This window comes from Bos indicus x Bos taurus, chromosome 6 (genome assembly GCF_003369695.1).
Source record: "Bos indicus x Bos taurus breed Angus x Brahman F1 hybrid chromosome 6, Bos_hybrid_MaternalHap_v2.0, whole genome shotgun sequence".
Classification (NCBI taxonomy): Eukaryota; Metazoa; Chordata; class Mammalia; order Artiodactyla; family Bovidae; genus Bos; species Bos indicus x Bos taurus.
In genome coordinates, this window is record NC_040081.1 from 84520929 (window position 1) to 84534041 (window position 13113).

General features: G+C 36.1%; 1 protein-coding gene across 1 annotated transcript in view; it reads right to left on the reverse strand.

The window, feature by feature from the left end:
- Positions 1 to 3116: 3116 nt before the first annotated feature.
- The window catches only part of LOC113894348 (UDP-glucuronosyltransferase 2C1-like), a 37158-nt gene continuing 27161 nt past the window's right edge, over positions 3117 to 13113 (reverse strand). Inside the window, exons 4-6 of the mRNA XM_027544656.1 lie at positions 7591 to 7678; positions 5780 to 5999; positions 3117 to 3644 (exon numbers count right to left, since the gene is read on the reverse strand). Of these exons, the coding sequence (XP_027400457.1) occupies positions 3365 to 3644; positions 5780 to 5999; positions 7591 to 7678 (588 nt within the window). The 3' untranslated portion in view covers positions 3117 to 3364. The remainder of the gene's footprint in view (positions 3645 to 5779; positions 6000 to 7590; positions 7679 to 13113) is intronic.

The following is a 13113-nucleotide window of genomic DNA, read 5'->3' on the forward strand; positions in this document are numbered from 1 at the left end:
TTTCTCACTTCCACTATATAATCATAAGGGATTTGATTTAGGTCATACCTGAATTGTCTAGTGGTTTTCCCCACTTTCTTTCATTTAAGTCTGAATTTGGCAATAAGGAGTTCATGATCTGAGCCACATTCAGCTCCTGGTCTTGTTTTTGCTGACTGTATAGAGCTTCTCCATCTTTGGCTGCAAAGAATATAATCAGTCTGATTTTGGTGTTTACCATCTGGTGATGTCCATGTGTAGAGTCTTCTCTTGTGTTGTTGGAAGAGGGTGTTTGCTATGCCCAGTGCGTTCTCTTGGCAAAACTCTATTAGCCTTTCCCCTGCTTCATTCTGAACTCCAAGGCCAAAACTGCCTGTTATTCCAGCTGTTTCCTGACTTACTACTTTGGGATTCCAGTCCCCTATAATGAAAAGGACATCTTTTTGGGTGTTAGTTTTAAAAGGTCTTGTATGTCTTTATAGAACCATTCAACTAGAGCTTCTTCAACGTTGGGGCATAGTCTTGGATTACCGTGATATTGAATGGTTTGCCTTGGAAATGAACAGAGATCATTCTGTTGTTTTTGAGATTGCATCCAAGTACTGCATTTCAGACTCTTTTGTTGACCATGATGGTTACTCCATTTCTTCTAAGGGATTCCTGCCTATAGTAGTAGATATAATGGTCATCTGAGTTAAATTCACCCATTCCAGTCCATCTTAGTTCGGTAATTCCTAGAATGTCGACGTTCACTCTTGCCATCTCTTCTTTTGCCACTTCCAATTTGCCTTGATTGATGGACCTAACATACAGCATCAGACCTTGCTTCTATCACCAGCCCCATCCACAACTGGGTAATGTTTTTGCTCTGGTTCCATCCCTTTCTTCTTTTGGAGTTATTTCTCCACTGACCTCCAGTAGCATATTGGGCACCTATGGACCTGGGTAGTTCATCTTTCAGTGTCCTATCTTTTTGCCTTTTCATACTACTCATGGGGTTCTCAAGGCAAGAATACTGAAGGGGTTTGCCATTCCCTTCTCCAGTGGACCACATTCTGTCAGACCTCTCCACCATGATCCATCCATTTTGGGTGGCCCCATTTTTAAAAGCAGAGACATTACTTTGCCAACAAAGGTCCATCTAGTCAAAGCTATGGTTTTTCCAGTAGTCATGTATGGATGTGAGAGTTGGACTGTGAAGAAAGCTGAGCGCTGAAGATTGATGCTTTTGAACTGTGGTGTTGGAGAAGACTCATGAGAGTCCCTTGGACTGCAAGGAGATCCAACCAATCCATTCTAAAGGAGATCAGCCCTGGGTGTTCTTTCGAAAGAATGATGCTAAAGCTGAAACTCCAGTACTTTGGCCACCTCATGCGAAGAGTTGACTCATTGGAAAAGACTCTGATGTTGAGAGGGATTGGGGGCAGGAGGAGAAGGGGATGACAGAGGATGAGATGGCTGGATGGCATCACCTACTCGATGGACGTGAGTTTAAGTGAACTCTGGGAGTTGGTGATGGACAGGGAGGCCTGGCATGCTGTGATTCATGGGGTGGCAAAGAGTCGGACATGACTGAGCAACTGAACTGAACTGAACTGATGATAAATTATTATTAAATCTGGTTGATATCAGTTCAGTTGAGTTCAGTCGCATCTGACTTTTCATGACCCCATGGACTGCAGCATGCCAGGCCTCCCTGTCCATCACCAGCTCCCGGAGTTTACTCAAACTCATGCCCATTGAATCGGTGATCCCATACAACTGTGTATTATGTTAAATAACTTTTTGGAGATAGACTTTTAGAAAAGAATATTAGAGACATCTTTTTTAAAAGGGAGTATTGGGTAATTCAAAATCATTGTCCAGACCCCCCAAAACTGATCCTATATGATTAGAGAAGAAAGAAAGGGAATGTTCCTTTTTTTTTTTTAAGAGATAACTCTTTTTATTAAAATTCAAGCTGTGTTTTCAAGCTTACTGCTGATTTCCAGCAGATGCTAGTTAGTAAGAAGCCTAAGTACTTGTGCTTGTAATAGTGATCAAAGGACCATTTATAAGACCAGGGGAAGTGATGGAAGTGAAGGAAGAAATGAGAAAATCCACTAAATTTCTCTTTAAATGAAGAAATCATTCCCCACAGCAAATAGCATTTCTGAGAAATGCATTTTCCCCAGTGAATATGCAGTATAGCTCTAAGAAGTTTGCTCCTTCTCTCCAAATGTATATGTTCTAAGTAAAATTAATAGGGGAAAAAATGTTTAAGTTAGTTTAGGGTTTGCCTGTTGGTCCAGTAGTTAAGAATCCACCTGCCACTGAAGGAGACACGAGTTCAATCCCTGGTCCAGGAAGATCTCACCTGCCATGAGGCAACTAAGCCTGTTCAGTAAAACTACTGAACTCCCACTCTAGAGCCCACAGGCTACAACTACTGACACTCACGTATCCTAGAGCCTGTGCTCTGCAGTAAAAGAAACCACCTCAATGAAAAGCCCACAGACTGCAACTAGAGTAGCTCCTCCTCACCACACCTAGAGAAGGCCCATGTGCAGCAATGAAGACATAACACAGTGAAAGATAAATAAATTAATTAATTAAAATAAATGTTTAAAAAATTGTTACTTTGAAAGGATGGGTATTAAATTCAAGCCATTTACTTTTGCTCCATCATACCAACAACCATGCTAATATATGGTAATCGCTAGTTCTCTGAAGCTATGAAGTGTTACAATACAAATTAAGTACTATTATTATCATCAAATGAGTGTTATCATTACTAATATCCAAATGAAGGGCAATCTTCAATCAAATACAAAGCAAAGCTTTGTATTTCAAGAGGGACAACATCTAATGAATGATATGAAAGAAAATTGATGGTGTAAAATGTGCTTTACAGAGGAGTAGAAACCCTACAAGTTCCTGATCATCCTGACTGGAAGGAAAGCTCTGACTAGAGTGTGCTCTACATTACTCCTTGTCTAGTTCCTTTAGAATGTGGAAACCAAAATCATGTCAGATATTAAGGAAATATTCAATATGGTTAGTACTGAAAATAGAATTACTTGTTATGTTCATAAGGCCTCAAACAGCATCTCAACTGATTGAACTGAAAGCAATGAATGAAGTAAACCACTACATCGTTAATGGTAGCAACTTTTATGTGTTTATTTGTTTATCCTCTGTTTTTAAATAAAAGATTCTTTTAAATCATAATTATAAATCATGTGGCATATTTTTGGAGTGAGAGTTTGACCTTTGACTCAAAAAGCTGAGGAATGGACAAGAACCCAAGTGAGTAGAAATCTGTTCAAATCAGTGCCTGGGATAATTCAGATGGATTTCATCAAGGTTTCTAGTCCAACTGTTGAAAAAAACAAAAAAACAAAAACTACTCTCTCTTTTTCTTCTTTGAAATTTTACCAAACTTCCCACAACAAAACAGGCAACATTTAGTGACCAGGAATATAATAGTTGCCACACAAGCTAGCAGGAAGCCAATCACATCCAAAGAGTGGTGCTGGTACCAGGTGAGGTCATGGAAGGCTGGTCGAAGGTGTTTGGCTCCTTTGTGACGCATGATAAACTCAATCCAGAAGACTGCTCGTTTAAGGGGCTTCACTGGTGTATCATGGTGAATTCTTGATAACTTCATAGCATTCTCTTTATAGCTAAGGATTGAATATATAGATAGCCACTTGAAAATTTTGTTAAGGACATGATATACCTAAAATTGTTATATACTATTAAAAGTATATTACATAATTATGAATATATTATGTCATAAATGATATCACCAAGAGCACAGAATATACATGAAAGTTTTTTTTTTCCTCTTGAGATATTTCTAGATATGGTAATTTATTAACTGAAATTTGTTGGATATTCCTATATTTGTTGGATAGTCTCTATAATAATTGGAAGTAGGGGAGAATTTCTAACTAAAAGTAGCATTTTAAAGATTCAGAAAGAGGAATGTAGAATATGTCATTTGAGAATACAGAATTTTTATCTCTTTTGCTGAATGTGGTGCTGGGAACATAATAGTGACAGAAACAGCATTTAAGGGGCAGAGCTATGAGAAAATAACTCTTCCTGTACTTCTCTTCCCTCTCCCTGGTTCAGTATTAGTCCTAAAAGGAGCTAGTTTTCAACAACAGCAGGAAAGATTTCAGTCTGAGATTTTCATGGCCCTGACATTTCAGATGAAAACAAGAAGCTTGATGTGATCCTCTGGGCAAGAAGTAAGGGCTGAGAGTAAGTCCATGGTATGTCAGTGCTACTCTTCTCAATTTGTCCCACCCTCTTCTTCCCCTGCTGAGTCCACAATACCATCCTCTCTACATCTGTGTCTCTGTTCCTCACCTGTAAACAGGTTCATCAGTACCATTTTTCTAGATTCTGAAAATCTAGATTTTGTTTTTCTCTTTCCGAGTTATTTCTCTCTGTAAAATAGGCTCTAGATTTAGGGTTCTTAATGGCTCACTTAGAGGAAGTATTCCTTTGGGTTTGTGAAGGAGATGGAGGAGGAAGGTTATTCTCCCATACTGAAGTGCACTTATCATTGATAGAGAGTACAGAACATTAAATTGGAGAAAAATAATGAAATATATGTAGAAAGTGCTGAGAAACAGAATTGTGAGCCAAAATAAAAAAGTATGCAAAACCCTGTCACCATTTGGTTAAAAAAAAAAAAAAAAAGACAGGTCTTTCTTAATATACAAGAATTTAATGAATAAGTACCTCTAGATACATTTCAGGAAAACAAGGAAAAAACAATAGCTCTAAGACACAGAAAAAAAAATTTGTCAGATAAAAAATTAATAAAAACAAATCATTCAGGAATAGATATACCAAGCATGCTGTGCAAAGTTGCTTCAGTTGTGTCTAACTCTTGCAACCCCATGGACTGTAGGTCTCCAGGCTCCTCTGTCCATGGAATTCTCTAGCTAAGAATACTGAAGTAGGTGGCCATTTTCTTCTCCAGGAGATATTCCTGACCTAGGGATCAAACCTCTCCTGCATTGCAGGCAGATTCTTTACCATCTGAGCCACCAGGGAAGTCCCAAAATGTAGCCTGGTCCCATTTTTATACATTTTTTTCTTTTCTATTTGTAAATTAGCACAAAGAAATATCTGAAGTAATATTTCTATACTGGTAATAGGTTATAGATACCTGAAGAGAGCTACGTGATTTTTTTCAACTTTATTTCTCTATATTTCTGTCACATTGCCTAAATTCTTTATAGTAGTAATATTTGTAATTTTAAAGACATAATAAATGGCTTCCCAGGTGGCTCAGTGGTAAAGAATATGCCTGCCAATGCAGGAGATGTGGGTTGGATCCCTGGGTCAGGAAGAGCCCCTGGATTATATAGGTTTTTATATATAAAAACCTCCATTTCCCCTGGAGAAGGAAATGGCAACTCACTCCTGTATTCTTGCCTGTAGAATCCCACAGACAGAGGAGACTGGTGAACTAAAGTCAATAAGGTTGCAAAAGAGCCGACATGACTTAGTACTAAGCATGCACATGAACAAAAAATAATATTAGCAAAAGTATGTGTGACTCTTTAAAAATAGTTTAGCTTATTTAAATAAATTTAGCATTTCTTTGAGGATGAAATCTATTCTCCAGTAACAATAGGTAAATATTTTCATAGAATTTGAGAAATATATGACAATAATTTATTTGATGTTAGATATGTCCTGGTGATTATATAAAAGTATTGAATTAAACTGAATGAAACAATTACTCCTTTTAAAATACCAATGTTTCTCAGAAAACTGTATACTTTATACTCACATAGGGTTGTTAATAACTGCCTTCAAAGCGTTAAGCAGATCGGAACTCGTCATTCTTTGCAAGTCTAATTCGACAGCTGCTCCTTTGGCTTTAACACGAGCAACATTACCATACTGATCACCAAACAGGGGGATTCCCACCATAGGGACCCCATGGTAGATAGCTTCATAGACCCCATTGGTTCCACAGTGAGTGATAAAAGCTCTGGTTTGGGGATGACCTAAAAAGAAAAAAAAAAAATCAGTATTCTAAATTGAAAGAGTTTTAGAAACAGAAAGCCATAATATCTTTATAAACAGTTAATTCAGTTAGGTAGCATCTTCTATATGATTGTGTACAATGAAGCCATATATAGATTCCTATAGGTGCTAAAGAAAGTAGCAATTGATTATTCCATGCTAAGCAGCAATTAGTGATTCCAGCAAGTGAGTCATTCCATAAACCTCTGAAAAATTTGTGCAGAGTTAAATGATGGAGAGTACCTGCCATTGGACAAGTAATTGGGATGATGATGCTTTAATAAACAGGATCGAGGGATTTAAGAAAAAATGCTTCTGTGAATGAGACATGGGAGGAGAGATATGCAGGGTTTCACTGTGAGAATGTTGGCAGCACAGGATAGAAAGATAGACCAAGGCAAGTTCATTAAGTACCTGTTTAAGAAAACAGAATTGTGCATGTAATTTTATAGTAATCTGGGGCCATTCGTAATATGCTAGATGACGAAATGGTTTGCCAGATTTTTTCCCCCTAAATAGTTACTGCAGGGAAAGTCCAGAGAGGCGGATGGACACAGAGGAGAAAATGGATACACAGAGTCAGAAAGGTGTTGCCATATTCTATACAAAAAGTAATGAGAGCCTTATCTAAAGGTACTTTCCTTTACCCTGATTCTGAAGAGGCAGAGATTATATCATAAGTGGAAGAATTATAAAACCCATATTTATGTTAGAGCTTGAAAAAGATTCTATCCTTGACCAAAGTCTAGTCAGGCTCCTCTGAACTCTCTTCTAAGCTAGGTCCTGGTTTGGGGGTTTCTTTTTTATCTCTGCGTTACCTAATTTTAGCAAGCATCCTATGAAGTCAGTTTCCCTAGACTCTTGAAACCTTGATATTTGATCACCTCTCTGATTATTGATTCATCCTTCACCGTCCCCCTATTTGATACCTGATCACTCTGGCCTGCCTTCAGCAAGAATCTGATTCAGTTGTTTTTTCCAGAATCCCCACCCCTTGTCTGTGATGCTTACTCTTATTAATTTTTTATCTAATGACCATCCACTCTGTACTTTGTCTATAAATTTTCCACTTTTCCTTTTTGACTCAGATGGAGTCCAATCTCTGATTTGCTGTGAAAGTCTATTGCAGTAGTATTCATCCTGATGGCCTTGGATAAAGTGTTCTTTACAGTCTTTTGGGGCTTTTTTTGATAGCTCAGGATTCTTGGTAAAGAATCTACTTGCAATGCAGAAGACCCTAGTTCAATCCCTGGGTTGGGAAGATCCCCTGGAGAAGGGAAAGGCTACCCACTCCAGTATTCTGGCCGGGAGAATTCCGTGGACTGTATAGTCCATGGGGTAGTAAAGAGTCGGACATGACTGAGAAACTTTCACTGCACTTCACTTCAGTTTAGTCTTTAACAAGTGTCATGGATAATTTTTCTTTAACAAACTCCAGAAGAAATGTGAAGAAGCCATCAAGGTTTTTATTTCTTATTTTGAAAACAAATGTTTTGGATTTATTTGTTATTGAGTAATTATTCAGATTATCCCTTATTTATTTCTGTTTGATTTTCTTCTCTTTGGTCTTACCCAGAAGATCATTCTGTGGAATCCATTCATATATCCGGGTATTGGCTCCTAAATTTTCTGGTTTCTTTCCTCCATATTTCCACAGAACCTGTTAAGGCAAGTGTCTTTACTTCATTTGAAGATTTTTAGAACCATATCCTGTCAGAAGGAGGCAGTTAACTTAGAATTAATCAGGTTTAATGCCTCCAGGTATTACACAAGCAATGATGCCTTAGTGATTAAGTAATGAATGTTTTTAAACCATTGACATTACAATCATATTTTCAAATGCTTACAATAATCCTAATCTATATACTAACAAGTTAGTTCTCACTTAAAAGATGAAGGATACAAGGAAAATCTTTACCTGAAACAATTATGTATTGGCATTACTAGGTTATTCTGGTAAAGGAGATTTCGCAACAAAATTTTCAGAGGTAAAGGGGATGGATGTTATTTACCTAAGAGCTTGTTAGCACTCTGACCTTTGTTATATACTTGGTAGTGATATAGAATCGAGTATTGTCTTTATTATAATAAAATATACATAATGATATTTATAATTTTAAGGTATTGTGTGACTAGAACTTACATTAGGCATTACAATCCACAGTGTTATGAAACCATCAGCACTATCAGCATCCCAAATGTCTTCATCATCCCTGCATAACTCTGTATCATTCAGCAGTAACTCCCTATTCCCTTCACTTCATAACCCCCGGTGACTTCTATTTTATTTTCTGTCTCTGCAGATTTAACTACTCTGGTAATCTCAGTGGAATCATGCAGTACTTTCTGACTTAACATTATTTCACTTAATGTTATGTCTCAAAGTTCATACATATTGTAACATATCAGGATTTCCTTCTTTTAAAAGGTGAATAATATTTCTTTGTGTGTATATGTCACATTTTATCCAGTCATTTCATGATTGTGAATAATGATGCTGTGACCACTGGTGTGCAAGTAGCTGTTTGAGCCCATGATTTCAATTCTTTTGGATATATAGCCAGAATTAGAATGACTGGTTTGTATGATATATCCATGTTTAACTTTCTGAGAAAACACAAAATGTTTTCCACAGCCCATGGGCTTCCCTGGTAGCTCAGATGGTAAAGAATCTGCCTGCAATGTGGGAAACCCAGGATAGATCCCTGGATTGCGAAGATCCCCTGGAGAAGGGAATGACAACTCACTCCAGGATTCTTGCCTGGAGAATTCTATAGAAAGAGGAGCCTGGTGGGTTACAGTCCATGAGGCCACAAAGAGTCAAAAAGACACTTTCCCTTTCACATGCATCATTTTGGGCTTCTCCAGTGGCTCAACTGTTAAAGAATCCACCTGCAGTGGCAGGGATGCAGATTCAATCCCTGGGTCAGGAAGATTCCCTGGAGGAGGAAATAGGAACCCACTCCAGTATTCTTCCAATATCAGTGTGCTTCCCTGAGAACTCATCTGGTAAAGAATCCACCTGCAATGCAGGAGACCTGGGTTTGATACCTGGTTGGGAAGATCCCCTGGAGGAGGGAAAGGCTACCCACTCCAGTGTTGTGCCCTGGAGAATTCTTTGATGAAATCTGATTTTCTTTTCTTTTATTACCTATTCTTTTTGCCTCATATCTAGGAAATCATAACATAATTTATGTGATGAAGTTTTCCCTTAGGATTTTCTTATAAATTGCTGTAATTTTACTTCTAAATTTTCATACTTTGATCCATCTTGAGGTAATTTATATATATATGATATGTCTTCATTCTTTTACATGTGGATATCAGAGTTTTATTAGTACAATGTGTCAAGAAGTGACTGTCCTTTTCCAATTGAATGGTCTTTCACACTTGTTGAAAATCAGTTAGCCATATATATGAAGGTTAATTCCAATTTGTCTTCTATTCCATTGGTTTATATGTCTACCCTTCTAGTACCACACTGTTAATTTACTTTTGGTTTATAATGTTTCTAATTTCAATGTTTTAAAATGTGAGTCCTTTCACTTTTTTTGTTTTTCAATATTGTTTGTCTATTTGTGGTTCTTGAAATTCCATATGAGGTTGTTAATTGGATATTTCATTTCTACAAAAAAGGCTGTTAAAGAGTTTTGATAGGCATTTAATAAATCTATAGATTACTTTGGATAGTGTTGACATTTTAACATGCTAAATGTTCCTATCCATGGACACAGGATGACTTTCCATGTATTTAGGCATTCTTTAATTCCTTACAATGATAATGTTTTGTAGTTTTCCACATGTAAATATGTAACTTCCTCGGTCAGATTAATTCTTAAGTATTTAAATTGTTTCATTGTTCTTGTAAAGGAAGTTTTAAAATTTCACAGTCAGTGTGTTCATTGATACTGTGTGCATAATAAGCAAAACTGATTTTTGTGTGTGAATCTTGTATTCTACACTTTTGTTAAATTTGGTTTTTAGCTCTAGTAGGTACTCTTGCCTGGAGAATCCCAGGGACAGGGGAGCCTGGTAGACTGCCGTCTATGGGGTCGCACAGAGTCGGACACGACTGAAGTGACTTAGCAGCAGTAGCAGCTTTTTGTGAATTCTTGGAGATTTTCTATGTATAGGATCATGTCATCTGCAAATACACATTGTTTTACCTGTCACTCTAATGTGCATGAATGGCTTTCATTTCTGTTTCTTGTATCATTTCCATGCTGAACTTCTAGTAAAAGTTAAATAGCAGCAGTGAAAGTAGCCATTCTTGTATTTTTCCTGATCTTAGGAGGAAAGCTTTCAGGTTCCATCATTGAGCTTGATACTAGATTTTTTTTTTTTTAATACTCTGTATCATGTTGAGGGCTTTTTTTCACTCTTCTTAGTTTCTTAAGAATTTTTACCATGAGAGAAATTGGATTTTGTCAGCTTTCTTTAATGTGTAGCTTGTAATGATTGTTTTGTTTTGTTTTGTTTTTTTCCCCTTGTTATTGAATGTCACCTAACTCTTTAACTATCTCTTGCATCTTCTGAAAAATGGGTTACTATAAAAATTACACAGTTCCAGTCATGCATAACATGTCTACAAACCAAATAACATTAAATTAATTAACTTTTAAAAAACTGTATAAATTTTAAGGGTTACTTTCCATTTATAGTTGTCAGAAAGTATTGGCTATGTTCCTCATGTTGTACAATACATCCCTGAGCTTATGTTATACCCAATATTTTGTGCTTCCTATTCCCCTACGCATATACTACCCTTCTGCCCTTCCCCACTGGTAGCCACAATTTTCTTCTCTGTAACTGTCGGTCTGATCATTACACTCATATCAAGTTATTATACTGATTGATTTACTTTTGCTTAACCATCCTCATATGAGGAAATTAAACACTTCATTATGGTGAATACTCTTTTTCAATATTCTACTGGATTTGATCTGAAAATATTTTCTTGAATATTTTAATATTTACATTTTAAACTGATCATGGTCTATAATTTTATGTTTTGTGATGTGTCTATGTGGCTTTTGTATCAGGGTGAATCTGGTCTCATAGAATTATTTAGTGTTCCCTTAAAATTTTTTGAAAATTTGGAAATGATTAGTTTATTTTATTGTTTAAAAGTCTGATAGACTTTACTAGTGATATGATCTCTCCTGGATTTTTCCTCTAGGAGAGATTTTTTATTATAATGATAAGTCAATCTCTTAATTTGATATGTCTGTTGAAATAATCTATTTCTTTTCTTTTTTTTTATCAGACTCACAGATATATTGAAGAAACTAGTGGTTACCAGTGGGGAAGGGAAGGGTAATATAAGCCTAGGGGAGTAGGAAGCACAAAATATTGGGTATAAGATAAGCTCAGGGATGTATTGTACAACATGAAGAACACAGACAATAGTTTGTGGTAACTATAAATAGAAAGTAACCCTTAAAATTTGTATAATTTTTAAAAAATTAATTAATTTAATGATTCTTGGGTCATAGACATGCAATTATAGATGACTGGAAATGTGTGATTTTTATACAACACATTTTTCAGAAGGTGCAAAAGACAGTTGAAGAGTTAAATAACATTCAATAAAAATGGAAGAGAAATTTTTAAATTCTTATAATAAAATATTGCTAAAGTCTTTTAAAAAAGAAGTGTATAATTTGACATTTATGGATTTTTATGGTGCAAATTTGCATAACACATTTCACTGGGAATATTTCAGGTGTATTTCAGGTGTAATTGAATAGGACATGTTCAACTGTCACATTCTGATTCAACCATTTTGTCAGATTTCTACTAAGACAGTAAAAGCAGATGTGGTAATAAAAACATAATATTGAGAGTTAGTTGCTGCTAAGTCGCTTCAGTCGTGTCCGACTCTGTGTGACCTCATAGACGGCAGCCCACCAGGCTCCCCAGTCCTTGGGATTCTACAGGCAAGAACACTGGAGTGGGTTGCCATTTCCTTCTCCAATGCATGAAACTGAAAAGTGAAAGTGAAGTCACTCAGTCATGTCTGACTCTTAGCAACCTCATGGACTGCAGCCTACCAGGCTCCTCTGTCCATGGGATTTTCCAGGCAAGAGTACTGGAGTGGGGTGCCATTGCCTTCTCTGAGAGTTAGTACTATTATGTAAATGAAAAATCAAAGTAATTCCATATTTGCTGTAAAATTGAGTTTTTCAAGATATTTATTCATCACCTCTAGTTTGTCTAATTTTGTTGTGCAATTTTTATATCACTTTTTTCCTCCAGTTTTGTTGTGATATAATTGACATAACAGCACTGTGTAAGCTTAAGTTGTACAGAATAACGATTCAACTTACATATATTAGGAAATGACTGTCACAATAAGCTTAGTGAACATGTCAGCTTATATATGTATAAAATTAATTAGAAAAAAAATCCTGAGATGAGAAATCAGGAAGTTATTCTCCTGACAATTTCTGTGTATAACATACAGCAGCATTAATTAAATTTATGATGTATATTGCATCCTGGTATTTATCTTATAACTGGAAGTTTGAACCTACTAACTACCTTCCTTCTATTGCCCCTTCCCCAATCCCATGCTTCTGGTAACCAAAAATCTGATCTGTTTTTCTATGAATTTCTATAATTTTTTTTTGTTTTGAAGTATAATTGACCTACAACACTATGTTAGTTTCTGTTAGACCACATAGTGATTTGATATTTCTATACATTTCAAAGTGATCATCATGATATATGTAGTTACAACATATAAAGATATTACATAGTCATTCCCCACACTGTACTTGGCAAAATGCATACAAATATATGTAAAATACATGATTATCTTAAGTTGCGGATCTCTTAAGTGCAAATGCATTTTAAGAACCTTGTGTTTTTACTCCTCCCACCACACTTAGTGTTTTTGATATCATATTTTAAGTCTTCTTGTTTTGTGTATCCCTTAACTACTTATTATGAGTATACTTGATTGTACTACTTTTGTCTTTTAACCTTTCTTCTAGCCTTATACCTTGCTGATTTACTAGCACTGTGGTATATTTCTCTTCACCAATGAGATTTTTCCTTTTGTAATTTTCACGTTTCCAGTTTTGACCTTTT